The 26,384-nt window shown below is 40.3% G+C and overlaps 2 protein-coding genes across 2 annotated transcripts in view; both read right to left on the bottom strand.

Annotated features, from left to right (window-relative positions):
* LOC128886345 (neuronal acetylcholine receptor subunit alpha-7-like) overlaps positions 1-26,384 on the bottom strand; it is a 454,660-nt gene that overhangs the window by 208,030 nt on the left and 220,246 nt on the right. The gene's annotated exons all lie outside the window — the stretch shown is intronic.
* The window catches only part of LOC128886357 (zinc finger CCCH domain-containing protein 13), a 179,052-nt gene that overhangs the window by 21,202 nt on the left and 131,466 nt on the right, over positions 1-26,384 (bottom strand). Inside the window, exon 5 of the mRNA XM_054141166.1 lies at positions 6,293-6,354. Coding sequence (XP_053997141.1) covers positions 6,293-6,354 — 62 coding nt within the window. The remainder of the gene's footprint in view (positions 1-6,292; positions 6,355-26,384) is intronic.

The following is a 26,384-nucleotide window of genomic DNA, read 5'->3' on the forward strand; positions in this document are numbered from 1 at the left end:
TCAATTCGACGTGCGGTTCCATTAACCCCATCAGAGGCGAAGCCATTTGGAAAAGAAAATCCATGACGCGGATATCACTGAGAATTTAATGAGGATAGTTACATCTGCGGTGGAATAGTTAAAAATATTATTACAGAACTGATTATGTAAGGATATTTAACATCATTATAGGTTTGACAAGCCAGAATAATATTGTTAATTAGTCTTATGTCAGATTTTGGTCTCGGTGTGTTATATTTTACTGTATTTCTCTGTAAAAATAAAATTATGTTCCTTATACAAAATAATTAAACTTTATTTTTACAATATGTATATTATAAACATATACATTTTATTGTATTGACGAAATGCATTGAATATATTGTATCTATATTTAAACAAACAATTAAAATGATACTATCTTCGGAAGTAATCGAATATCCTTGAACATGGAAAGCTTGCCACTTGCATTGGTTGAATCAAGTGTAATATTGAAAGAGTATAACGTTATCCACTCGAACATTCAAATCATACTCAGTACATTTGGAAAGATGTAAAAAGTAACGAACCCTCTTTTTACATTTACAGACATCTCACACATGCTCGCAATCATGCGGAATAAGTTACCAACAGGTGGCTCGCCTCACTTCCAACTGTACTCGCCTTGAATTTCATCCTTTAACATACTACTGCCATAGTTTCAAGTTTCATGACCCTATAAATATCGTTTTCAATTTAATCCAAAGATTACTTATAAAACCCTAATTAATTTGAAAATAACTATCCACTGATACAACCAACTACAGTCAGTCTGTTGGTTTTCTCCTTCAATTATAATTCACCTTCATAAATAAAATAAGATAAAAACTTGATCACAATGAAATTTATATTACTATTTACCTGACTTTAGTAGCATTCACTAGTAATTAATTTTTCATCGTATGAAATGTTTATGTGTACACACTGGAGCACAAAATAAACATACCGCGTATCACAGATATATTTGCCTTGACTCAACTGCTGATTTTAGATGATTCGTACATTTTCAGAGTAAAGTTTTATTGGGGAAATTTTTAAATGGGTTACCAATTGATACTATAATTTATTTCATCATCGGAATTATGAAACAGAATATTTTATACGTACATTGAGTAAAGGTCATAAACTTTGTATTCAAAAAAGGGAGTACGTTGTCCTGAAAAATAAATATGCAAGAAAACAAGAGGAACGTTATGTTGCAAATACCGTTGCATTGTGATTGTGTATCGAACACCATTCGATACAAATATAACGTTTCACTGTTTCGATATAATAATTTACAATCGATTTTATTTAAATTTGAAAATTAGTGTTAAAGTTTTCGATTGATATCACGACCGTGCACGCTGCAGTCGGCATCGGACACAAACAAATTATCATAATATTTTGTCAGTTGCTGTTCAATTCGTGTGCACTGCTTTTGTTCTCGAAACCTCGGAAAATTAAAGGAGAATTTATCTCTGAATATCGAAATATCAGTAAATTTCGTACATCTGTTCCTGGTCAAAGGTTTTTCACTTTATTTTCCTTTTGTAATTAAAATTTCAACTCCAAAATGCTGAAAAATTCCGTTAAATATGAGAATTTATCTTTCACTAGAATTTCAGTAAGAAGTTAAAAAAAAAAGACACCGAAGTTTTCGTGAACATTTTACAATTTACTTTCTACTGAATCGAAAAAGTGTCTCGAACATAGTATAGTGGTGATAACTATTCACATCATTCTAAATATCGCTAAAAATGTCAATCTTTAATTATTCCTCCTCGAAACAATTGATTGTTTCTCATATTTTAATTTCAATTTTCTCTTTTTTGTAACTGCCTGTATTATTTATTTCGCAACAATTTCCATCGCATTTAAACGTTATATTGTCACCCGTCCATTGGATGTTGCAAAGCTGACTTTTACTAAACGACTTCACCTCGAATTGAAAATCAAATGTAAAACGAATTTCATTAAAATAAAATATTGAATATCGCATACCTGAAGCCACCTCACTCGGGTTTCGACATCATTGAAATTCATTTTTGAAACAAATCCTTTACAAAATCCGATCAGTTGTACTGTTAAACCGTCTCTTCAATTTCTCGCTTTGACCCTATTAAAATTTCCCTGCCTTTTATATTTTTTTAACAACCGCGACGCAGTGGATTGACGAAATCCTACCCCTGCTGCAATTATTCGCGCAGAAAGACCGTTTACACCCAACGTGGCGATATAACTTTTTTTTTTAGAAGGCGACGATTCAAAGCGTTGTCCATTTTATAGTCCCCAACATTTTCGTGCGTAACTACCGAATTGCACAAAACACGAGACAGTATGGATTTCTTACATCACTCAATAATAACACAACGAAATAATAATTTCTATATTTATACGCATATTAAATTTATATTCATATTTCCGTATTCCATTCACATCTGGCGTATTTTTAATTCGCCTGAATATTCTGATTCGAATACGAAAATACTTTCATTGAATATGTCGTCGATGTTTCTGCTTATATTAAAATCAAACGTTTTCGAAACCTATCGCTACGTTTTCATCACGTGATCCTTGTATAGTGCAACACAGTACCAATTTCAATCTTCCCATGTATATTTCCATTTCAGTATCGCTTTTCCCCTCGAGTGACGCGATTAAAATTCCTAAAAGAGTCTTCCGACAATCACCGTGCGAACCAAGGTGCGTGTAAACGACGTGAAATTGACTTTTACAACTCGCAGCAACCGCAGCCCTAATCTCGTTACTTTAAGCGCCCCCTCGTCGTTCGTCTTTAAATCCATAAAACTGATTCAACGGCTGGACCAAATTGTTCTTCTACTGTATATTTCCGCGCGATTAGGTTTGGCAAGGGAGCACGAAGGAGGCGCGAAAGGACATCTTCACGAATGTCGCCAGACGAGACCAAGGTCTGACGTAATCTTCGGGAGTGGAGGCTGCGCGAGAGAGCCTGAAGAAAGCAGGGGAAAAAGGGGGATGGCGAAACGCTGTATGCGCGTCGAGCTGAGACAACGACCTTTCGTGCGTGAATGGCTTCGGATATGCGTTTTCCTATAATATACGTGGCGTAGTGGAAACGGTCCCCGGGTCGAGGGACCCGCGAGAGTTCAGAGAAAGAAGAATACAAGTCGCCAGACGTGCGTGGAAAACGTGAAGGGAAACTGAATCGAGGGAAGGCATCGGTGACGCAAGTATAGAAATGAAAGACTTCAATTACTTCGAAGGAAGGAATTAACCGTTCTGATTACGCGGCAAGCCTGAAGAAAATGTAAGTGGGTAATTAAAACTAAAATTATGTGAATCACTGATGGTATTCATTAAAGATTTCCCCTCAGGACATAATGAGGACTCAGTTACGTTTTGAAAGAACATTCCTCGAGCTTGAATACATTGATTGTGGTGTAGATCGTTTTCATTTCGAGTACGACTCTTATCATACATATATTTCCAATTAATTTTACTTTTAATTTTACTCTTTCAGTATATCTAATCCTAACTCTAAGAAAATATTATGAGTTACAAACATTTTTCTTAGCACAACTATCAAGTACAATACTCCACAAATAAATTTAATTTACCTCTCTACTCGTATGATCCTCTTGCGTGTCAATCGACAATCCTATCTCCTCTGTCCTCAGAATTCAAGGATAATTTTTTACCCTAGGGATCAAATAAAAATTCTACGTATTTAAGTATCAAAGTCTCTCCAGCAGAAAAAGAAGCAAACAGTGTATCATTCGATATCCCCTGATTCGGAGAATGGTGACTTCCCGGAGCCATAAAACCTGCGGGAATTGGAGATCGTCGAAGTAGCCAATTACTTACCGGGTGTCAGTGGCGAAAGTTATCGACTACGGTCACGTAAGAAACAATTAGCTGGTTGAATCCTAGAATGGTCCGCGGTCCCAGTCGAGCGGTTTCCGGTAGTCGTCCCGGCAAAGTATGGATTTACTCGACGCGGTGGCCGCAATTCTGCGAGAACTCTCGCGCAATAACGGCCCTCCCTTATTGTCGGAAACATTGTTCTTCGTTCGCTTCGAAAGACGCGTTGCCCCAACCTCCAGGGGGGGATCAAAGGGGCTCAATCTTCGGGGAGACTTTAACGTTCGCTGAAAACGATGCCAGCGACGATTCGGTGCAACGGAGGATCGTTCATAACGGCCTGGGGATCATTGTTTGGGAATATTCTCCGCGAAGGAGAACAGGATCACGCGAAAGGAATATGTATTTCGATAGGTAGGGGTGCGAGCGTAAGGATAAACAGGTTCAAGGCACGATCTCGTTGTTGGGGCATTGTTCTGATTTTGCTGGGAGTTGTTAAACTGAAAATGAAATTGTAAGGTCGTGTGGGGTGGGGATTGAGTAGAGTTGAACTTCGACTATAGCGGGTTCGATTGTTGCGTCGGTACCTCGATCGTTGCAGTTAACAAATGGAAGGGATGTGTCGCTTAGCAGCGAGTGAAGTTGGTGGAAAAAATAATCGAAAGGTAGTGATTATAGCTAATGAAGATGTTTCGAATTAGAAACTACATAAATGTGAAGTCTAAATTTAACATGTAGATATTTCACCCACTGATTCATATCTTGTTGTATAACTTATAATTACTAACATTTTTATCACATATTTTAACTCGCTTTCTATTAATCTATTATCACACTAACATTGCCTAATGGGTTAATTCTTTCTAGTCTGCGGAATACAATATAAGATTAGTATGGTTCTCTGCTGTGGTGGCTGAGAGCAGATATACGACCGTAAAGGGTTGAGATATATTCCCAAAATATACAGGAAGTTATTTCTGCTTTTAAACGAGAACTTCAGAAGGTCCTTCTCTATATTGCTCAAACAAACCTGCGACATGTGAGAAGTAGAACCTCAAAGAAACCACCACCGAAATAAAATATCCCAATTAACCATCCAACGTCTGAAGCCTCTTAAACTTCGCCGTGTCGTACCTAAACCAGCAGATGCTCCTTCACGAGATGGAATTCTGAAAACACGGTCGGTATCGTCGCTGTCCGCGGGGCGAAGTCGTAATAACATGTCGTTACGGTTGGAACGAATTTTCACCCTCAAAAGAGACGTCTGCAGGTGCGTAATCTCACCCCCGAGGCAACAGAGGGTCGCGGCCCAAGGATCAAAGAGATTTTCATGTGTTTCTAGACGACGGATAGAAAAAGAGACGAGGAAAGTCGTATACGAGACGGGGATCGAGATAAAGGGAGAACGAAGTTAGTGATTAGGGAAAAGGTGGAACCGAGATACAGGGACGCGGTAAATGACCAAAACTCTCTTTTAACTTTCCAATTAATATTCCACCGGGGCTGGAACTTCCGTCGCCGAACACGCCATCCCCGTTGAATTTCGGTTTCTCGCGCGGCCCGCATAAATCTTCTCCGCCTTTAATTGCGTCGGCTGTGGTCGTTTATTTAAATAATTCGAACGCGAACAGGCCGCTACTCGCCGGGGGACGATTTATTCCCGGTGCTCCTTGACATCTTCCTTGGCATTGGCCACCTCCGACCTCGTTACGAATGTCTACCCCCTCCCCTCCCCCTCCCCACTGTGGATCGTTCTTATGAAGTATTCAGGTTTGATTTCGAGGGATCGCCGCGGTACTCGATGCAATTTATCCGGGGCAAATCTACATGGGTGGTGGGAAAATAACGGAATGCGGAAGTAGGGAAGATTTATTTCACCCCTGGACGGATTGTATGATACCCTAGTGGCGACCTTTAACACTTTTGACTTTTCATTGAGCCGATAAGTAAGTTCATTCTTGAAGTGAGATGGAGAAAATAAGTCTTGATGGAGTTCGTGAATTATGAAATGGTTATAAAATTATGTATTACTCACTCAAGAAAATATTTATTCATTCGTACCAAAAATATTATACAAACGATTATTCTATCATCCTCAATATTCTGAGTCTACTATTTCTATCTGATTATATTGATCCATTAAAACAAATAAATATAAATACTGTTTTACAATTTTTCGAATACTAAATCATATTTTTCTATACTCTACAAGACATGAACCGAAAATTAAATAAAAAGGTTCGCACTACCTCCTACTTTAATTGGCAAAATAAATGAACTAAGAATTGTGAACATTAATAAATCTCGACACGAAACAAAATACTAACAATGATTAGAAACAGTATTCTGAAAAAGCTTTTCCGAATACACACGATTGAAAAAGCTGTGCATCTCGCGAAAGTCTCGCAAATAAACGCAATCGAGCGCAACGTGAATCGAAGGTACTCACGATATTCATTTCCTGCTCCTGGATCTCCTTGTAGACCTCGACGATCCTCATCAGCGCGAATCCTGCAACACAAAGCGAAATTCGATCGTTTTCAAACAGCGTATAGCTGACGGCACGCAAGCACGGGATTCGCGACGAAGCTGGCCAAAGCTTTCGCGGTTGAAACTTTCGTCCTGAATTATTCAGGCGTGGCTTGTGTCGTCGATATTTTAATCCGCGAGCTTGGCGAACGAGAGAAAGAAGAGGGAAACCGAAAAGATCGTGTTAATGTCACCTTAAGCCTCTGTGTAGAACGTAAATAACTAAAGGATTTTCTAAAGGGACTTTTAGGACTCCGATAAGATCTACATTTCACTGAAAACAATATAAATACTATTTTTCCTCGGCTTGGCATACTTAAAAGTCAATAGTTTACGACACTATACAACATACGATCACTTGGAAATTACTTCGATCAAATATGCAATACTTCAAAAATGCAAAACATAAAGTTCATTAAACAGTAAACATTCCATATGTACCAACCTAATAAATATTTAGTAACTTCAGACAGTGTCCTAGCTGTTTCTAGCGGATTCGGCTGATTTCCTACTGACTTTTCGAAGCGAAAAGCTCCCGGAAGCCCTCGCGAAAGCTCACCCGCGAGACAAAAAACAAAACCGAAAAAAAAACAACAGGGAACCGCGATCGCGACGCTTCAGGAAAGTCGTAGCGAGAGAGTGCTACAAAACTTTCATGTTCCTGGCCGCTCTCGCGAAAACTTTTCTGCCGTCTCCTGGCCGCGTCTTTTCGCGATACTTCTGCCCCTCCACCCCTCTCAAAGAGGTCCCAGGGCTCTGGAACAAACATTCTGACGCCACGTTATGTATGCATGTATGTACGCGCAGTGGAAGGAACGCGATGAAGCGTTTCAGGGGCGAGAATAATTTCAGAGCTGGTTTTTAGTGTGAAAGAAAAGAACGTGTTGCGAGGTCGGTAGCGAGTTGTTTACGACCGGAGAATGCTCGGTGAAAAAGGTAGTTTCTTTACTGCACTTAGGTTCACTTTGCGGTTATTGTGTGCGCAATTCAGAAGTCAGTCGACGCGACTCATTCTGACCCTCGATGATTGACACGTTCACGATCTTTGGATTGAGATTCCTATTTTTAGTAGTTACTTTTTTCTGAATATAATTTCTAAATATAACTGTTGTTTCGTAGAGTCCACATGAAGATAAGATAAAATAGTTAGTCTCTTATTAAATAACTTCTTTCATCGAGGCATGAATTTCGCTTTAACCAATTCACTCGCAGTTTAAAGTGATCGCAATTACTCAAGAGATAAGTTTATAGCCTTTTGTGTAGCCTTTTGTGTAATTGTTGCAAACGAAGATTGTAAAGTTTCTTTTTAAAACAACAAATTTGGTACTACTTTTTATAACCTATATAATAACCTAAATTACAAATCTGTATTAAATCTTGGCGCCCAAGGAAAAACACTTTAAAGGTATAGAACGTTGAGTTAGCATGTATTATTTTGAATTCATCTCATCGAAAGTTAGTAACGAATGAGCGTAGCTTCATTATAACAGTTTGCATACGGTGTACATGGTTAATTAAAAATATTTAATTGCAGCGAATGTGACAATTCAGGGTTTTGTAATAATGACTAATTACAATTGTGATAATAAACGTTTATGAAGTAACTGTCAGTAACGCTAGCCTCGAATAGTTTCAGACTCATTAATTGCAGCGTGATCGCTGCGCAGTTAATGAAACATTCTCATATCGAAATGCTGACGGGAATAATCGATAGTCACGTCGCGATGAGCCGTTCGCGAAAAATTGCAGCGGACTCAACTAGGTGGAAAATTGAAAAGGAGTGAAACATTCTTAAACTTCATCGAGTAATTGAACTTTTAATTAAGTTATATGGACGTTAATCAACTCTAAATTTAAATTAGTTTATTAAGGTATCCGTAATGAAATTGGAGAAGTCTTTAAAAAAATGACGATAATAATACACATGATAAAATTGTAAAGAAAACTAAATATCATACATAATTTCTCTGTATTCTTTTGAATGCATGGATTAGAAAATTACTGTAGAAATGACCAACGTTAGGGGAATTAAAATCTAAATGAAACATCAGCTCAAGTTGTCCCCTGTCACATTTTTAAATGTTTAATTACCACGCGTACCATTAAATTTCCGTGTTCAAGTTGTGGGTTTGCTTCTGAGAATGCACAGTTTTGCTAATGCCTCGTCTACCGAATCTTTTTGCAACCCTTTATCCTTATGCCTCTACATCAACGTCAGCTTTAATGCTCGGTAAAGATATATTTTACCTTCATTTCTTTTCTCTTCTCGCGCATAAATACTTCAGCGTGACTCGACTAAACCCATAGAACGGTTAATATCTCATTGTCGGATGCTAGAGTGAAACGCTGCCATCTTCGTTCAACTATGCCACTCGTTAAATGCATCTACTAAATCGTACCTCTGGTTTTTAAAAAACTGCTGACTGTTCCATCGACCGGGCGATGATGTCGATAGAACAATTTGAATACCAATAGAGTGCAAAATAACCCAGATCAACGTTTGTCAATCTCGATTCGAACTTCATTTGTTATAACTAGACTGTAAATTTTATGCATTTATGCGGTATACGTGCATGAAGAAGGTATGCAAAACGTATGCAGAACGTAGCCATTCATGCGAAATGAAATAATATTATCATACTGATTTATGGTACGTATAATTACATATGATTTTCGTTTGGGTTATTACCTTTGGGAAGAAAACCATACACATGTTTCACGTGGACAAAAGATCAGTATGGATCTTTTGTCACGAATTCGATTGATCCATGCAATGATTTTTCTACAATAATTACAAATCGACTCGTCACCCTGTTCACACTCATCTGTGGAAAATTCAGTATTCATGAATCACTTCAAGAGGACTAAATTGACGCTGCACCCTGGTGTGTTAATAACCCTGGTTGCGAGCGCGTCGCTGGCAAACCACCGCGCACACAGAGTTCCGAGATCACAGGCGGCCCGCAAAGCCGCAATATCTTTGCGCTTCCGCATTAACATACACGTCGACTCGACGACAGCTACTTACCATTCCTGGTTTCGTCAGACCTTCGACTGAATTACGTTACGGGAATGAACTCACGGCTCGAAAACCGAATCGAGAGAGGTTAGGGAATTATCGAAGCGTAAGGGATGGGGGTTGGGGTGGGGGCCTAACGTGAGAAGAACAGCCAAGCGCCAACGGTGCTCCGAAATCGCGAGGGTTGAAAGAAGAGGGTGGAATGGCACGCAGCGACACAAAAGAGCGAGAAACGGCCCAAACAAAGGAAACACGAGCTATCTAAGCGTTCCAGCGTCGTATCTTCGCTGCGCAACGTGGAAATCCCCGCCACAGCTAAAGCTCTGCATGGCGAATCGTGTTTACATGTGCGTGTGCGCGTACAGTAAGATGTTAGGGACAACCGAATAGCTCATTTACTCATGGCAATGGTCAAACATGCTTGGAAGCAACCGACCAGTTCCTTGATCTCTAGGGGAGCATAATCTCCAACTACCATCACTGAGTCGTAGTTGACCCGAGAAATAAAAGTAGGCTTACAAACAAACGATGTTTAATTCGACTAAATCTAACTTGGAAATTCTTCTAATTCACCGTCTTTTCAAATATTTCTCACGATGAATACTGATAATAGCATTTGTGGACAAGAAATATTAATTGCAAGAAAATTGTTACCTGCTTCATTTTGGAATATAATAGGTTTGTTTTCTTCTCATTAACTAATCAGGATGTGTAGAGAGTTAAGAATTAATTCTAAGTTCAGACAACGTACCAGGAATAATATTTGGTACTCTTTCAAACACGCATAAGGTCGACAGATCACCCTGCCGCAGTACGGAAACATATGTCAAAAGTCCTTATTAGCTGAATTTACGTATTCCTATAGGAAACCACTGGCCTGCGATATAAACAAATTTTCAGGGGACACCGTGTAGGTGTCAGTAATTTTGACAGTACGTGGCAGGGGTGTGTAACGGTGCTTATGGGGCTTTAGCTGCCGATGTGCGGCTTCGGGTGATTCGGGTTTAACGGCGGGCGCGAGAGGGTTTAACGCGTAACGTAAACAGCAACAGCAGACCCACAGCAGCCAACCAGACAGCCAACTGTGCTTGCGAAAAGTTCACGTGGATCGCACTTCCGATCACGCTCCATCGACACAAAGGAGAACCTCGGCACTTTGGGACACTTGCTGTGAAAATACGACGACGCTTCCGTTCGGGACACGGTTCATTGGATTAGCTGCGCCGCGTGGAGCTGTTAGCCACCGAGGAGTGACGATGCAAGGAGCAACGATGTTACACGCTATGTATGGTTAACCCATTCACTGTCAGGCAAATTTAAAGCGTTTTGCCTTGCGTGCCAAGATTTGATACGGACGTGTAATCTAGGTTATTATTTTGATAATAAAAAGTGATCGATAAAAAAGAAAAGTGATAAAAATCAATTCTGCAGTAAATTAATTTCTATACGATGAATGCAGCGAATTACTATCTGGTTTCAAACTAATTCGTAAGACATCAGACACCGAGTGTAATACAAGTTTTCCCAAAATGAACGTTTTCGTTTCAAACGCCAGACAGTAAAAGTGGTGGCAAACACTCCTCCGCCGCTAAATTCTCGAATTCCGAGGCGAGGCAACGAAGCAACTGGAAAATTCGCCGCGCTGGCGACCGTACCATCGTTTTTTTCCAAATGACGTTCTCTAAAAGCTCTTGTCCGACACGAGAGAATAAATATGAAAGAGCAACGATTCAAGGGTAAGCAGCGCAGCTTTGTCAGTCCCTCTCCGCCGTCGTGTTTCCGGGCGTTTCGCGAGCCAAGATCATAAACATATTCATCCAGGAGCCAACATTTAAGCCCCTCTCCCTCTACCCATCCTCGTGACCGTACCCCGCGACTTTACGAAATGGCCACGTAAAACGTAGCGTTGAAAACGTGACTTGGCGTTTCATGGAAAAAAATGAGCAAAACGAATTTAAGACGTCGTAAAAGAAGGGACGTGCAAGCCTATAAATGGGAGGAGCGGGGCTGAATATTTGATGTCCCGGGAGCGTCCGCGTCGATCTTCACTTGGACAACCGGATGTCCTCGGTCCAGCTCTGGCCGAACTTCCGTCGCTGAGGAATTCCCAAGGAAAGTTTTCGCCAAGCTTTCAACCTTCTTGCGGCTCAACTTTCCGTTTGCTCTGCGTATCTTGGTTTTGGGGGAACTTTCCTGTTCATGGTTCGCCAAGTAACCGGTGTTTACAGCGTCATGCATGTTTCATAAACAATCGAGTCACGGGTGGGTATGGTGAGAAATAATAGATAAATGAAGTGTTTGATAAAGTTCTTATTTAACTCTCTATGGGCCAATGTTTTTCTGCAGACAACTTGCAAGGCATTTACTTTAATGTTTCATGTACCGCTGTATTTTTATTTATAATTATAGAATGTTGTGTCAGTGTTTGCCTGGAATATTTGTAGACACCCTGTACGTAGTATTTCTCATAAGCAAGAACGGAGTGTTCAGCTTTAACAGGCTCTTTAAATGCATAACCACAGGATCTGTAGATAGTCTACTTTAGAAAGACCTGTATACCCGTGCATACAGATATTCTACATATTGTATAATATTCCACAGAGAGCAAACATTGTTCTTGGTATAACGAAGCCGAATAATGCATGATTCAGTGTATGAAATTGTTTATCAGAAACGGATTTAATTATCCACTATATTACAACGATGATGCGATTTATTCCATATGAAAATAGTCAATACTAAAACTAAGTTAATGCTTTCTATTATATAAAATTTAGAGTCTATCATACTTGTTATCATTTGTCCCAAAATGTATGAGAAAAGTGTAGGATGGTTTTGAAATAACATATGTATTAATAAAAATACAAAACTATGAACTAAACTAAACTGAATTAAACTAAACTATGCGTTACAAACACGACTGTCCGACTTGACAACTTAGGTATGCTTCGTCACGACGCGACCTTCACCCGCCAACTTTCAGGAATACTCTGTCTGTCGCCGAAACATCCCTTCTTTCGACTCGCAGTTTTCTCCCACGCAAACTATTTTTCGGCCGCATACATTACCAAATATGGTCATGTTTTACTTACCGCACGTTCACACCTCCACGAACTTCTCGCTGGGCCCACTGGCCTGTGGATTTTTACCATCCCTGTCTACCTGGACGGTCGCTTTCTCCCTCGCAACGTTCCGTGTTCACAGTTTCACGATACTACAAAAGTTTCGTAGCCTGTTCACCCTCACATTGAATACGTATAACAATTCTTGTCTCTTACGAGTTTCCTGTTTGTCGGCAAATTGGCACACAGAAACCAACAAAACCGAAAACAACTTCTGTTTATTCAAAGCGGTTCAATATTGGTTGCTAGCAGAAGCCTTCGACCCTGCACCCTTCCGTTCTGTCCTCCATGATCGGAAATCGTTCATTCCGTTTGAGCCCAAGCGCATCGTGTCGTCTCTTCTGTTCTGATTGTAATTTTGTTGGAAATTGAGCGATCCTGTGTTCTCGATCGGAAACAAAACGCAAACCTCGTTCCTTTCATCCCATTTTTTTCTATAACGCGTTCTGGTGGTCTATTTTAATTAGGAAAATTATTCAATATGAATTTCAACCCAAATATTATTATTTCTATTCAACAGAAATTGCGTATTTATTGTTTATTCAGGGTTGCGGATAATTATCGTTGTGTAAATCTTCTCCAGGTCGTGTTTTATGCGCAAATGCAATATTCAATGCGTGAGTGCGCATAGTTCAGGAACTGTTTAAGAAGATTTGACATTAATCTTGAAAGGAATCTCCCGTAGGTATCACCTTAGCATCTTCAAATTAATTAATATAATCCTGCGTAAATTGGATCTTGAACGAGCTGGATTGAGCAACTACAAACTTAGAGATATGAATCGTGGTAAAGTCAAGATGTCAATGACCTTTTCCGTTATTGCAATCCTAATTGCAGGTTATTTAATTATTAAATTCAAGCGACGTGCAATTAAAGCAAAATAAAAATGTACTCTGTATCTATCTTTTGTGAAATCGAAAACGTTTTCAATTTGAGAAAGCATAAAAAGAAGGAATTGTTCGGATGCATTAAATTACATATTTTATCACGTTTTGATTTAGGTAAATGAAAGTGTTGAGAACGGATGAAAGCATCTCTGTAGAAATTCAATATTACGCGAGCAATACATCAATTCATACTCGAACTGATCAATTTATCCCATTGTCTGAAAGTAGCTAAACATTCCAACTTTCTTCATCTACGTCAGTCTCATTCTCAAAAGCTTCACCGAGTGATTACACGCTCCGATATCTCCCTAACGACCTGTCGAGAGGCAAGGCCACGTTTGTGATTTACAGTATCACTCAACGCTTTTCCAGGGGCATCCAACTTTTCCAGATTCCCCGATATCGCAGTCGACGACTCGGGAAAGACTTCTGGAAACTGCTGTAAGTATGATACACTCGAGCCCGTTCCAGCGTGCGCATTCGATAAAGCGATGGAAAAAGTGTCCTTCGAAGTTCGAAGTCAAACAGTCTACCCATCGGCTCCGTTCCTTTTGATGTGGTCCCCAGCCGCTGCTAATTAAGATCGAATTCGCAAGGGCACTCGCGAAAACTAACGTCGAAGACAAACAAAATTACGCGACTGTCTGATGACGGGTGGAGATGAGACAAGCAAAACACGGAAACGAAATGCGAGGGGTTCGGAGCACCGCGTAAACACGAAACGTCTCTTGGAACACTTAATTAATGAATCGGCTGGAATGTACGTCTTCGCCCGCAACGCGCGACTGCGAAGTGGCGATAGTCGTAAACGTTTTAATTGACTCTAAGAAAGATAAAAGGGGATGCTGGGTGAACTAGAGGATGTGATACTGGAAGGAGCGTTTGGAAGGACGTTGATTAAACAATTCCACCATTCACGTATTGTCGTTTCGACTAATTGATTTAATAACAGTTACATAAAAGGGCACAGACATTTATTCATTTTCGATATTGAAAATAATTGCATGATCTGAACAAAAAGGAAGAAAGTTATTCTCTTCTGTATAAGAAACATGAATTGCAAGTATCCTCTCTCTTACGATATCATAATAATACATTCTTCTCTGAATGTAGCTGCAAAGAGAATGAAACACAATAAGAATTTGTTTTGGATACCCTAAACATGTTCACAAAATTGTCCCTCGAATCACGTTTAGTCGATGCAATTAAAAATAATTATAAGTCCATTACCGTACTCGTGCAATTCATAGATTTAGTAAGTAAAAATTCGTACACGTAATAAAGAATTGTATTAAAAGATGTTTTATTGAGGTTGTTGCTAAATATATTTTCCGCGAATGTAATCACAGGAGAACATTTGCGCTTATCCTGTTATGCTTGATACGGCCAGTTTATTCAATTAGAATAGTTTTTAATGAGACGCGTGAAAATACTGTTTCCATACGAAGGTTTTCACAAACGGTAAATAATTATACCGTATTCGCGAGAGAGTAAATTTCATATTAAAACAACGACTGTGCAGAGAAACATTTATTACTTTTAAAATTAATTTTAGCAAGGTTTCGAAGGGAAAATTCAACTACGTTAAACGATATTGTTAAGGCAAAACTTCGTTATTGATATTACTTATTTAATAACCATACATTGTTTCGTGCAATTAAATATTCGATGTTTATCGCCCAGAAACTACTGCTTTCACGATCTCAATAAATAAAACAGAAACATGATCAGCGGAGTTTTGAATCATTAATGAACAATTACATTTTAAATACAAACCTTTTATTCCTGAAAGCTTTATTTTAAAATATCTAGCAACACGCTGATTATTAAAATAATATTTGTAGTATTGTTATCGCACTGTTTTTGGAATGAAAATTGAAAGCCAACGGAAACTGCATGTGTAAATAGTGATTGTTACTCATTGATTCATTCTATGCCATTCAATTTACGGTGACTAACGACTGCCAATAATACAATCGAAAAGAATTAACTATGTAACAATAATGCAATTGAAACAAACTAACCGTGTAACAATAATCTCATTAAAACGCAATAAATGGATTGCGATATTTCAATTGAAACGAAACAAATTCTCGTTGCTGTTATTTGAAATTATTTATTTATCGATAATCCGGAAGCTTTGGTTGACTGTAATGCTGAAAGCGTCGAGCCAGCAATTGATTCGCGCTTAAGCGGGATTGACATTTCAGTTGACCTATGAAAAGCATAGGGATTCCCGAATCCCTTCATTACGCCATTAAGAGAAGAAATTGCCGGTCTTGTGGCACTCTGGCGCTGTAATTGGATTTCTGGAAGACTTGAAATGGCTTCCGAACAGTATGTACACAGCCATTAATTAGTTGTAACGACTTATACCTGTAATTACGAAGCAATTAATCCAAAGGAAAAAGGGATAAGATTGGAAACCTGAGCGAGGACACTTATTAAGAAAAGCATATAAGATATTTCAGAAGTATAAGTTGAAATTAAGAAAAATAATTTGCAGTTATATTTATTCATTTTTTATGTTAAAGTCTGAGCATCGCAAGTAAATATATTTATTTTCTGAATTGTGTGCAAGAACATCTAGTGTTCAAATAATTTTTGTAAATACAACTATTTTACAATTAAAAATTGTTGACTCTGTACCAACACGATAACGTGCAATTTACGACTGTGAAGAGGTTTCAAAAATATGAATTTATTATTTTGATCTATGTACAAACAAAACGTATTTAGAAATGTTAATGAAAATATAAACTCGATGTAGAATTTCCATGTAGAAATAATTCAATCGTTTGGCATTGGGGCTCGAATAGAAGAATTTGTCGTCATCCCCGAAAACAAACTCCCTCCCAACCACAGTACAAATAAAGTAACACAGATCCGATTATCGAACGTCGACAAGCATCAATCACTCGGTCTAAACAAGGAGCGACATCAATTTACCCCTCGGCTATTCGATTCCCGCTCAAATCACCGTGATATCCCCGTTCAGCCCTCGATTAGAAAGGGATAGGCGTCCGGCAACCCTTTCCCTCCGACGAGGACGAGGGTGGGCGAAGAAAATGACCGGTTCTCTAGCTCGAGAGCCCGAAAGTTGCCTCTCCAGAACGGGGGTGGATAGTTTTCCGCATCTGTGACCACGATCCACAGAGAAACGGTGGCATCCCCTCGACGCTAACCTACTCATCCCCCCGAAACAAAAAGCCAGATCGTGAAAAGAGAGAAACGAAGAGCGAGGGATGAAACAACAATCGTGCGCGAGTTATCCCCGACGGCTAGCTAGTCCTACGCGCTGGAAGAAGGGTAAGGCAAACAGTTTTCACCCGACTCGACCGTCTCGAACTAATTAACGTGGGACAGAAGCACCCAGTTGCACGTGGTCGAATGAAAGCCGCCCCCGCGAAAACTGAGGGATTACCCCGTTGAACAGACCGACTCTGATCGTCTGGGGAAACTACCCCTTCAAACGGAACGAGTGGATGATGTAATCTTGGTAATGGAATTGGCTGATAAGAGTGTTGACGCTGTACTCGGTATGTTTTCTTGATACTCGCAATTATGGGACCACGATTTTAATACGATCCCGAAATTTGAACGCGAATAGGTCCAATAAAAATAGGGCTAGATTTGAGGGAAGCTAGAAAAGAACAGAATTTCATGAATTAATTTGGAGTCTTCGATGACTCCAGTGTTGAGTTACCAAGACCATAGAAGTTTTAACATTCAATTCGACAAACAGACGAACGTAGTCCAGAAATACCCCTCGCCCATCACGAGCAAGTTTTAAATGAAATCCCTCATCGGCGCCCCTCTAATCACCTCCATTACCATTAAGAGCTCCCAGAAAACCGTCTCGTGTCCTCGACGCGCCCACGCATGGCCTGTTCCCTCGTAGGTAAAACATTTCATTACGTCGAATTGCATTTCCTTTCCGGTTGCATCGAAGGAGAACGAGTCAACGAAAGGGAAACAGCGAGTGGCGTAAGAGGGGTGCGAGGTCTATCGAGACCAGGGAGCGCAAGCGAGGAGGGAAGATCTCGGCTCGCGCGAATAAATAGTAACACGAGTGGGTGTTCCGTGGCTGTTCCCCGTATCAGCGCATTTGAAATGGAAATGCACCCTAAGATTCCAGTCGTCGACGTAGACGGCTCTGTATCTCGACGACGGCACCAGCAGGCCCCCGAGTTCTCGCTAGCGACTCGCGGCACCCTTTTGTTTCATAACTCGCTGCGACACGTCTCGATGGATGGCGCCATCTTGGGTTTCACGTTCAACCCCCGTTCGCACCCACCTCCTTCTTCGCAACTCCGACGACCGAGGAACACGTACGCGCCCTCTCGGTTCTCCTTTGTTACGGAATCCCAGCGACGGAGCGACTTCTCAGACGCCAAAAGTATCGCGTTACCTCTGGCAACGTGTCAAGGAATACGCGAAAATGGAAAAGTGTGCAAAGACGAGGGAACAGGCCGCGGGAATGGGGACAGGTATTCGGGCAGGCTCCATTACCAGGAATAATTGTCCTGAAGGGCTATTAGGGGTCGATACCTCATCGAGTGTCCACGGAGAGGGCTCAGTGGAGGGTTGCTTGAACTGCTTCTGGAGGGCTACTCGAAGCTGGGCTTCGAATAAGGGTGGGGGTTTGGGATGGTTGAAATCTTCCTCTCGCGATTGTGGACGGCTCGAATTACTTATGGAGACGCTACCGAGCACCGGAGGTTTAAATAGAGAGTGTTTATAAGTATACACTGTGTGAAATAAATAACTAATGACTAAATGACAAGAGTTACAAAAGAAGTATAACAGGATTTAGTTCATCTGAAAAATGATAGCATGCATCAAAGTTTGGTGTGACTTCAAACCAATGAAAACGGTAGATCAATAAAGATTGTTGAAAATAACTAAAACCAAATTCATTCTCGACTTATTGTAAGTTCGTTTCATAGCAAGTTGGAAGTTTCTACTTCAGCTCTTCAACATTTCCACAACCTATTATTACCACCTAAATCTGGATTAGTAGCGTGGAGCCAGCCAAACGGTACGTTCCCAAATTGCTGGATTAAGCCTAGTGAACCAAGAAATTGGCAGGTGGTACCATCAAACATAACGCCACTAGTCTATTTCTAATTACGAAGTCCTGCCGATAATTCTTCTACTCATTTTACAACATTAATCCATCAGTTTATGTAACACATCTTCATGAATTTGAAACATCTGAATGTTTTCAAGTCAAAAGCTTTCCTTATAATACTTCTCACGTACCGAGGAATAGTCGCCAAGTTATTCGAGCAAAACAAAGAGGTATCCTGGCATCGCGATAAAGTATTTCTCTAAAGCAATTTCGCAGTAAACAATCACGCTAAATTCCTTATTTCATTATCGGATCGGAGGAATGAGGAGGCCTCGGTTCAAAACGTCGGTACTTTCCCCGTTTTATTGCACCCAGATAAGATATCTGCGATAAGCGAAAGACATTAGGAGAGTTACCATTCCTTAATTGGCGAATGCCTGCAAGGAGAAGCGTTTCGGAGATAAAATAACCCAATGATTACACCTTGAATAAAGCCGCATTCCCGGCCTTCTTCGATAAGCTCGAATCGTAGATAATAAGAACTTGAGCCACTTGTGTTTCCAACAAAATTGAAATTCGCAGGCTCAAGTCATAGAATGAGCATGGTGTAAACAAGTGCATTTTATTTCATTTCTCTAAAGTTATTTATTCTTCTTCATAGACCAAGTAATAGTCTGTTAACCCTTTCAGACCTGGCGTACATAATTGAGGACACAAAATTACAAAATTACCGACACTATCATTTAGGGCGAATGTCCTTATTTATGCACACGAAGAAAGACTACTTTTCCTTGAAAATTACATTATTAGGATTATTTTAGGTATCCTTAAAAATTAAATTACATTAGTACGAGGAACAACAATGATTCATTCGATACATTTATCATTAACAATGCTTATCATTTAAACAATAATGGGGAATATGATTTTGCTGTGATAATAATGTTACACGAATTATTTTTTCGATGGATTCAACGAGCGAATCGACTGTCACGCGATTGTCACAGCTCTCGCCCCTCGACCGACACAGGTATGCGAGGGGCGAGAGCTCATTCTTCGACGATCCTTCGGTCGATATGGATCTCGCGATCGCGCGACCGCGTCTCGTGTCTCTCGTATTCTTCCTTGTAGTTTTTGGGACGGACTCAGTAAATCCAGTTCCGTGGTCGCGTCGTGTCGCGATTTCCATTTAGTTTCACTCTCTTAGTTCAAATAATTATTTGGCAGAGTCAGACTTGGACTTTGGAAATCGAAGAGAATTTTTTTTTCCTTTGATTTTCATAGTTTCGTACTTAGTATTAAGCTCGTCGACTCTATGTAGAGTATGCATCTACGTACGTATACTCTATGTAGAGGGAGATCGAAGGAACTTTGATTCATTCTATCTCCGGCTCTTCAGTCGCAGCAACCTCCACGTGGTGAGACCTGGTAATCGGTATTATTCGCGATGAAAGATCGTTCATCGTGAATAATAGCGAGCTAATGGCTGCGAACTGGTAATAAGATCTTTAGATATAAAGATTGTAATGTGTTAAATGCAAAAGTGTAAAGTTTGTCCCGCTACATCGCTGAAATATATCACACTGTGCTGGGGTGCGAATCGCGTCTGCGAATAATTGATCGAGTCCGTGCCGTTAGATTCACGGCAAGATCGGGGTCTGGTTACATTTTCATCCCTCGTCACGTATGCACCACGAGAAGGATCCACGAGTGCCACGATTTTTCATCGCGTCGTGATCCTCGAGCGAACTCCGTCGAAAATCAAGCCCGAGTCGAAAGATTTCTGTATTCCGCGGGAGTAATGGTTCATAAGGTAGGAGGCCGATGGAGGGGGAGGGATATATCCCCGCGGAAGACGGAAGGTGGATTCCCCGGATAAACGCGAGATAGAGCTGTCAGGAAGAGAGATGGAGGGCGCGCGTGCCGCCTCCCCCGTGTGTTTCGTTATTCAACGTCAACGTGTAACGCGTTCACCGGTTCCTCTTTGTCTGCGTAACCATTTGTCCGGAGAACTTCCGGTGCTGTTGTTGCGTCTTCGCCCCACACGTGTTTGTTTTGCCTAAGCTTTGCGCGTTCACGCGTACGCTGATTCCACCGTATGACTATGCATTTCCTCATGCAAATGTCCACGGCGCCCACTCTTTCGGCGGCTCTGGGAAAATGAGAATCATAAAAGAGAACTGAGAGTGAATTTGGCCACGAGGGAGTGCGTTCGAATTCGTTTCGCTCGAATCTGTACCCAGCCGTATCGAGTTCCCGCTATGGTCGAGTATTTGCATGCATCGAGCGCCGGGTGTTAGGTATCAAGCGTACGACGAATGCACTGATGAATTGATATCTTTTGGGGGGCTTACGGGAACAGGTGAATTTTATCGTTTGTTAAGATCGTATAGATAGAATTGTATTTTTCTGGTAAATAAATGGGTATATTTTGTGTTTTTGTCATTATTTTGCAATCTCTATTATAGTTACTACTAGAAGTAACATCAAATCTACAAAGTGTACAATTAAATTTACTGAATTAATTTTTTTTTTTAATGGTTTTATTTTTCGTCGCATTTACTGCTTGGTAATTAGCGACGGATTTAATTAAATTTCTGTTTGATTAGTGGTACTAGATATTTCTTACTCCATAAAATCGCCACACTATCCCTGAAGAATTTCCCAATGTCAACCTATCACGCACTGCTAAGAACGTTCTGAGAAGGGCGTGACAATGTTTCCTTGAACGCTTCAGGCCGTTCTGCATGGATGTGCGGTGGCAAACACCAGCGAGGGGATGTACCGCGGTCCCCCGTATCAGCTGGATATTATACAGAGGAACTACCATTCCCGGCACGCAAAAAGGTATAAAGCGAAATAAAATAAAGTGTAAGCGAGCTTTTCCCGTGGGAGTGTGATTCTACTTTAGATTAAATTCCGAAGCAACCGGCCGCCACCCTCTCGCGTACACCTCCCTGGTAGCATCCTCTCCGCCCTTGGTCCCTATCTCGTTTCGGAAAGTAAGGTTCTCTCGCCTCTCCAGACGATTCCCGACTCGGGGAAACGTTTTTGTCGATGGAGCAGACGGTTTTGCTGTAATTATCGGTCTACAGGCACACCCCAGTTGTTTTTTCACCGAGCAAGATTTTTGTCCGATTGCATTCTGTTTGGAACGTGGCTGAGAAGAATCTGATAGCATCTGCGTGATGTCTGTCGCAATGAAAGTCAATGACGAGTGAATGCACGCTATTACTATTGAATATTCACGTCTGCTCTCCTTACTTCCTCCAATAAAGAATAAGATAAACTAAACTCTCAATTTATTATTCAGTCATTTCAAATCATCAACAAGCTATATTTTAGTTTTATTTTATTATTACATTTTCAGCAAACCGTTTAAAAATATTCTCATCTAATGCTTCTCTCTCCCATCAGGGTCGAGTGTTCGCGACGATGCGTACGCAAATTTCCATGTTGGGTCCACGCTGGAATACTTTTCCATGCATTAAAATGTTTTAAACTTTATATTTCGAAATTATCCCCTCGCGTATAACACATTTGGGTTCATTCGTGAAACCAGCGCCGTCTATTTAGATCAGTTTCACGCATCCGTGGAGCATCCAGCGGTGCGCTTCGCGCGTCAATTGCAATATGTTAAAATACATCGATGAAACCGAGTGGGTTAATCCCGAGTTTTTTTTTCATCATGGCTCAACAACAGAATCGTGTTACAGGAATTTTTAACTAAATGAAAGCAGCGCGGAACAACCAGTGACGATAATTCATTACTCGATATAATGGTGTCATTAAGCCAATTAAAACGTACAATTCGCACACGGATTGGCGCATTCACGCTCGTATCGATGACCAGATGTTTCGATTAGCGATGATTTAATGAAATATACAATTTTTGGAGACCTAGCCTGAAGCGGTTTAAGCGTCGCGAGTGGGGCAAGAACCAGCAAAAGGAAGCGTGGAAATCATATGCATTAATTTAAATACGATATCGTGGGAGAAGGAAGTTCGTTCTGTGTTCAGAGAAAAGTTTGACTCGAAGATTTCATTAGGGAATCATAGGCAGTAATTGAAGGATATTTGAGAATTCTGATGAGTTCTTAATGTGGCAATATGTTAGACTTTCAGAATTTATGGATTCTGTAAGCTTATAGTAAGTGCGTAGAAGAGGGCAAATAGTACTGGTGCATAGTTTCTAGAAGATAAATAGTACTGGTTTTATCGATAGGTGGTTTTAAGTAATTTAAAATTACTTTTCCGGATAAAAAAATGCAAGATTTACCTAATATTAAGGAATTATTATTAATTATATTACTTATACAATCAACAAATATTAATTTATACCGAATGGCTCTATAAGCTTCTAAACCAATTATTATATTTTCAAGATAAAAGTCATAGCAAAATCTTTCATCTTCCATGTTCCTGTTCTCTCTCTGTACATCACTCATAGTTTCCATCGCTAATCACAGTCCGCGAAAGAAACCAAGGATCATACATCACGCTCCCGCGCCAGACGAAAGATCCACAGCGATATAATTAACTTTCCTACATCCAATTGCACTCGTCTCGGGTTCCCAGTCAAATTAACTGCCCATCCCGGTTACATTCGGTCGCGTCCGCAAAAAAGCGAAAGAACAAAAGGGGAACACGCGAAGACGAGACGCCTATCTCCAAAGGGGAAAGTCCCGTGCTCGAGAGTACGTTTACGGTGTCCCAACTTGGGCATAATTAATCCGGAATAATTTCTTTCTTTCCCGCTCTTTCCATTTTCCATTCGCCCGCGCCTTTGATCCCCGCCCACGGTGAACGGCTCTGTCGTTCCGGTTTGTTCGAGGGAGTTGTTGCCCGGGACAACGCCGTGGATATCCAGGGAACGGCGTCGCTACGCATTCAGGTTCGTCGTCAACGCGTGAACATTCCCGAGCGAAATTTTCGACGACGCGTGTACACGCCGGTGAATCGCCGCATCGTTCGTTGCGATCGCATAAATTCTAGGGGTCGAAAGCTACTCGGCGTCTCCGTTCTCTCTTATTTCCTTCCTCTACGCGATTCTGCGCCATTGACCTCGCCTCGCGATTTTTATCGTGGTTCAGGAAAAATTTAGGGGCCCCGAGGGGGACGGGAAGCCGCTGTGGGGCGCGGCTAACTCGCGGGCGAGAGGAGAGCGCACTCGGTTTTATCCAAACGTGTGACTACGACTTTACGAGACCCCTGGGCCCTAGATTAGACGTGTACAATTATTGGACACCTGGGCGGAGGGGAAACGTCGACTTTTGATAATCTGTCTGGAATAGCTGGGAAATGGTAAGGAAAAAGAAATCCAAAGTTAAAATGGGCGATATTAAACTTCCAGGTGTATCGGGATCCATTGAGAAAAATACTTCGACTAGCTTTATTAGCTATCTTCGTCCTAACGATACAAAGTTGCGATGTCCAGCTTCAGAAACGAAATCAACAATTACGTGATCCCTGATCCGCGGTCGTTATACTTCTGTCTTTCCTTCGAATAACAGCGATCCACGGTTTTTTTTTTTGCTGGGACACGATTGCGTCTGCACGTAGAGAACCGTCGAGTACAATAATTCTGAATCAATTACAGTTCTGAACGAACGAACTGAACAAACGTCGCGCCCAGTGTCGAGTTTGAATTGAATGACGTTTCATACGCATTCCCTCGTAATAGGCAGCATTTCGAAAGCAGGCACGATGAATACTTCACTTCATTTGGCCAGCTGCAGGTTTCGATTCGATGTTATAAAAGTTGTAACAAAATAACGCGGAGAGACAGAATAATAAATGATACTAGATTCCATTAATGGATAACAGATAAGATTTAATTGTTTATTCGATTTCTATTACAAATGAAAACGTTTGTTGCTGGAATTTTTGCAGACGTGTGTACATAAGTTGAAAAATAATATTTAAATCAATATTGAATTCGATTCTGGTAGTTTTATCCGTTAATTTAACTATACAGAGAATTGATAGAAATGTAAGATCTATCGAGATCAATTGTTCGTGATAATAGAAATCAAAAAGTCCTTTACGATTTTTCCATTGGATCATTCGTTACCGAGATACAAGCGATTCAAGTTCACCGTTGGGACTCTCGACTCGGGCCATGCGTAACCGGAGTTTGTTTACCTCTTGGCTGCGCGCGTGCGTCCCGCACGTTACTATGCGCTCGCGCGCTCCCCGCACGTGATTATGCGCTCGCGCGCACCCGCACGATGCTGTGCTCTCGCGCGCACTGGCCCAGGCTATGCGTTCACTCGAATATACTTTAACAGCGTGTATCTCCATAACGAAGCTTTCGATTGAAAAATGGTAAAGTACTTTTCGATTCGTATTGGCAGTAGGTATTTAACTCTATAAACTGTTCTACGTTTCTCCTAACAACTCCCATACTATGTATCCTTTTAAGAATTAATTCATAATTAGAAAAATATTTCTTTGCAATTTTGAAAGTATCCATAAAATCATATCAGATATCCCAAGGTCAAAAGATTCCCCATGCCTGTACTAGGGCATTAAATTGACTAAGTACTAATTCTTTATACGTTTTGCATGTTCTTGTGATTTGTGGTAGCTATTCATTAAAAATTTGTCAATTTCAGTAATATGTGCATCACTCATTCTGAGGAACAAACTGTTCGGTTTGGAATAATTAAATGTATATTAAAAATCGTTCACTTTTAGGGAGTGCAATTTTGAATGAAGAATGAATGAAGGGAGTTTCTGTGAGTATCTATATAAGTATAAACCTTTTATTAGTTGACATGAAACGATTTAATGATGTTAATATACAAATATTTTATATGGTTTATGAATATATTACTTAGTTATTAAGTTAATATTTAGAATCAATACATTTGTGAATATATACTCACAACTAAAACTTCGAAGTGATCGGGGAGTACGTGAAAATAAAAGTAGCCAGCGGACCAGCGGAAGCTTTGAAACGAAACGTTTAATCGGAGCAGATCATTGAACTTCCCATCTGAATTTATATGGGCACGATGAAAGCAATTGTGCAATTCACAGAGAGTTCCGTTTAAATTACAATGGCATCATTTCAATTTCAACTGTATCACTTTAGCGGGAACGTTCATAGCAAAGTATCATTTACAACGCGGTCATATGTATTCTATTAACCTAGCTGTTAAATGAATGCTAATCCATGTTTCATGCTTTCGGCGGCTGAGTGGATTGAATATTATTAAATGACTCCATTTATACAACCGCTTTAACATTCCTTTATATGTTGAATAACACAATCAGAGAGGTTTTTCGTAAAATATTTCAGGCACTATGATTTCAATATTTTTCTTTTATTCTTCCATTTAACGAACCATTCTTGTCTATAAAAGCGCGTTGGACGAAATACGCTGAAACGTGTCGTTTTATTGGCGAAGCCTTTACTAGTCATGATCCCCACATTTATACTCGTTGAAACTGACCCTTTGATCAAATATCATCAAAATCTTATTATGACGGACCGACACGAATGTGAAAGCAGGCCCTGGACGATGTAACAAATACACTGTAACAAATTTTTGCGATATTCGATCAAAGGGACGTTGGTGGTTGCCAGAAGGGGAATTCTCTACGTAAATGAGCATTTTAGGGAGGATTATGGTATACAGTGAGTTGATCCAGTGCGAACAATTATTCCTTTGTGCAGTTGGTATTGATCAATGGATAAATACTAATAAGCTTGTTTCCATTAGCGTTTCTGTAATGTTAGAGTAAACATTTCTAACAAAGCAATGTGTAGTCTTTCAAAAAATTTTTTACTGAATTATTCTTTGCTATATATTTTTTTTATTTATTTAATAACAAAATCTCAATACGTCTCTCTTCTTTAGTCCTTGTAATCAGCGTTTAAAACTAGAAACTGATCCTGAAAG

This window comes from Hylaeus anthracinus, unplaced genomic scaffold, assembly GCF_026225885.1.
Source record: "Hylaeus anthracinus isolate JK02 unplaced genomic scaffold, UHH_iyHylAnth1.0_haploid 11982, whole genome shotgun sequence".
Taxonomy (NCBI): domain Eukaryota; kingdom Metazoa; phylum Arthropoda; class Insecta; order Hymenoptera; family Colletidae; genus Hylaeus; species Hylaeus anthracinus.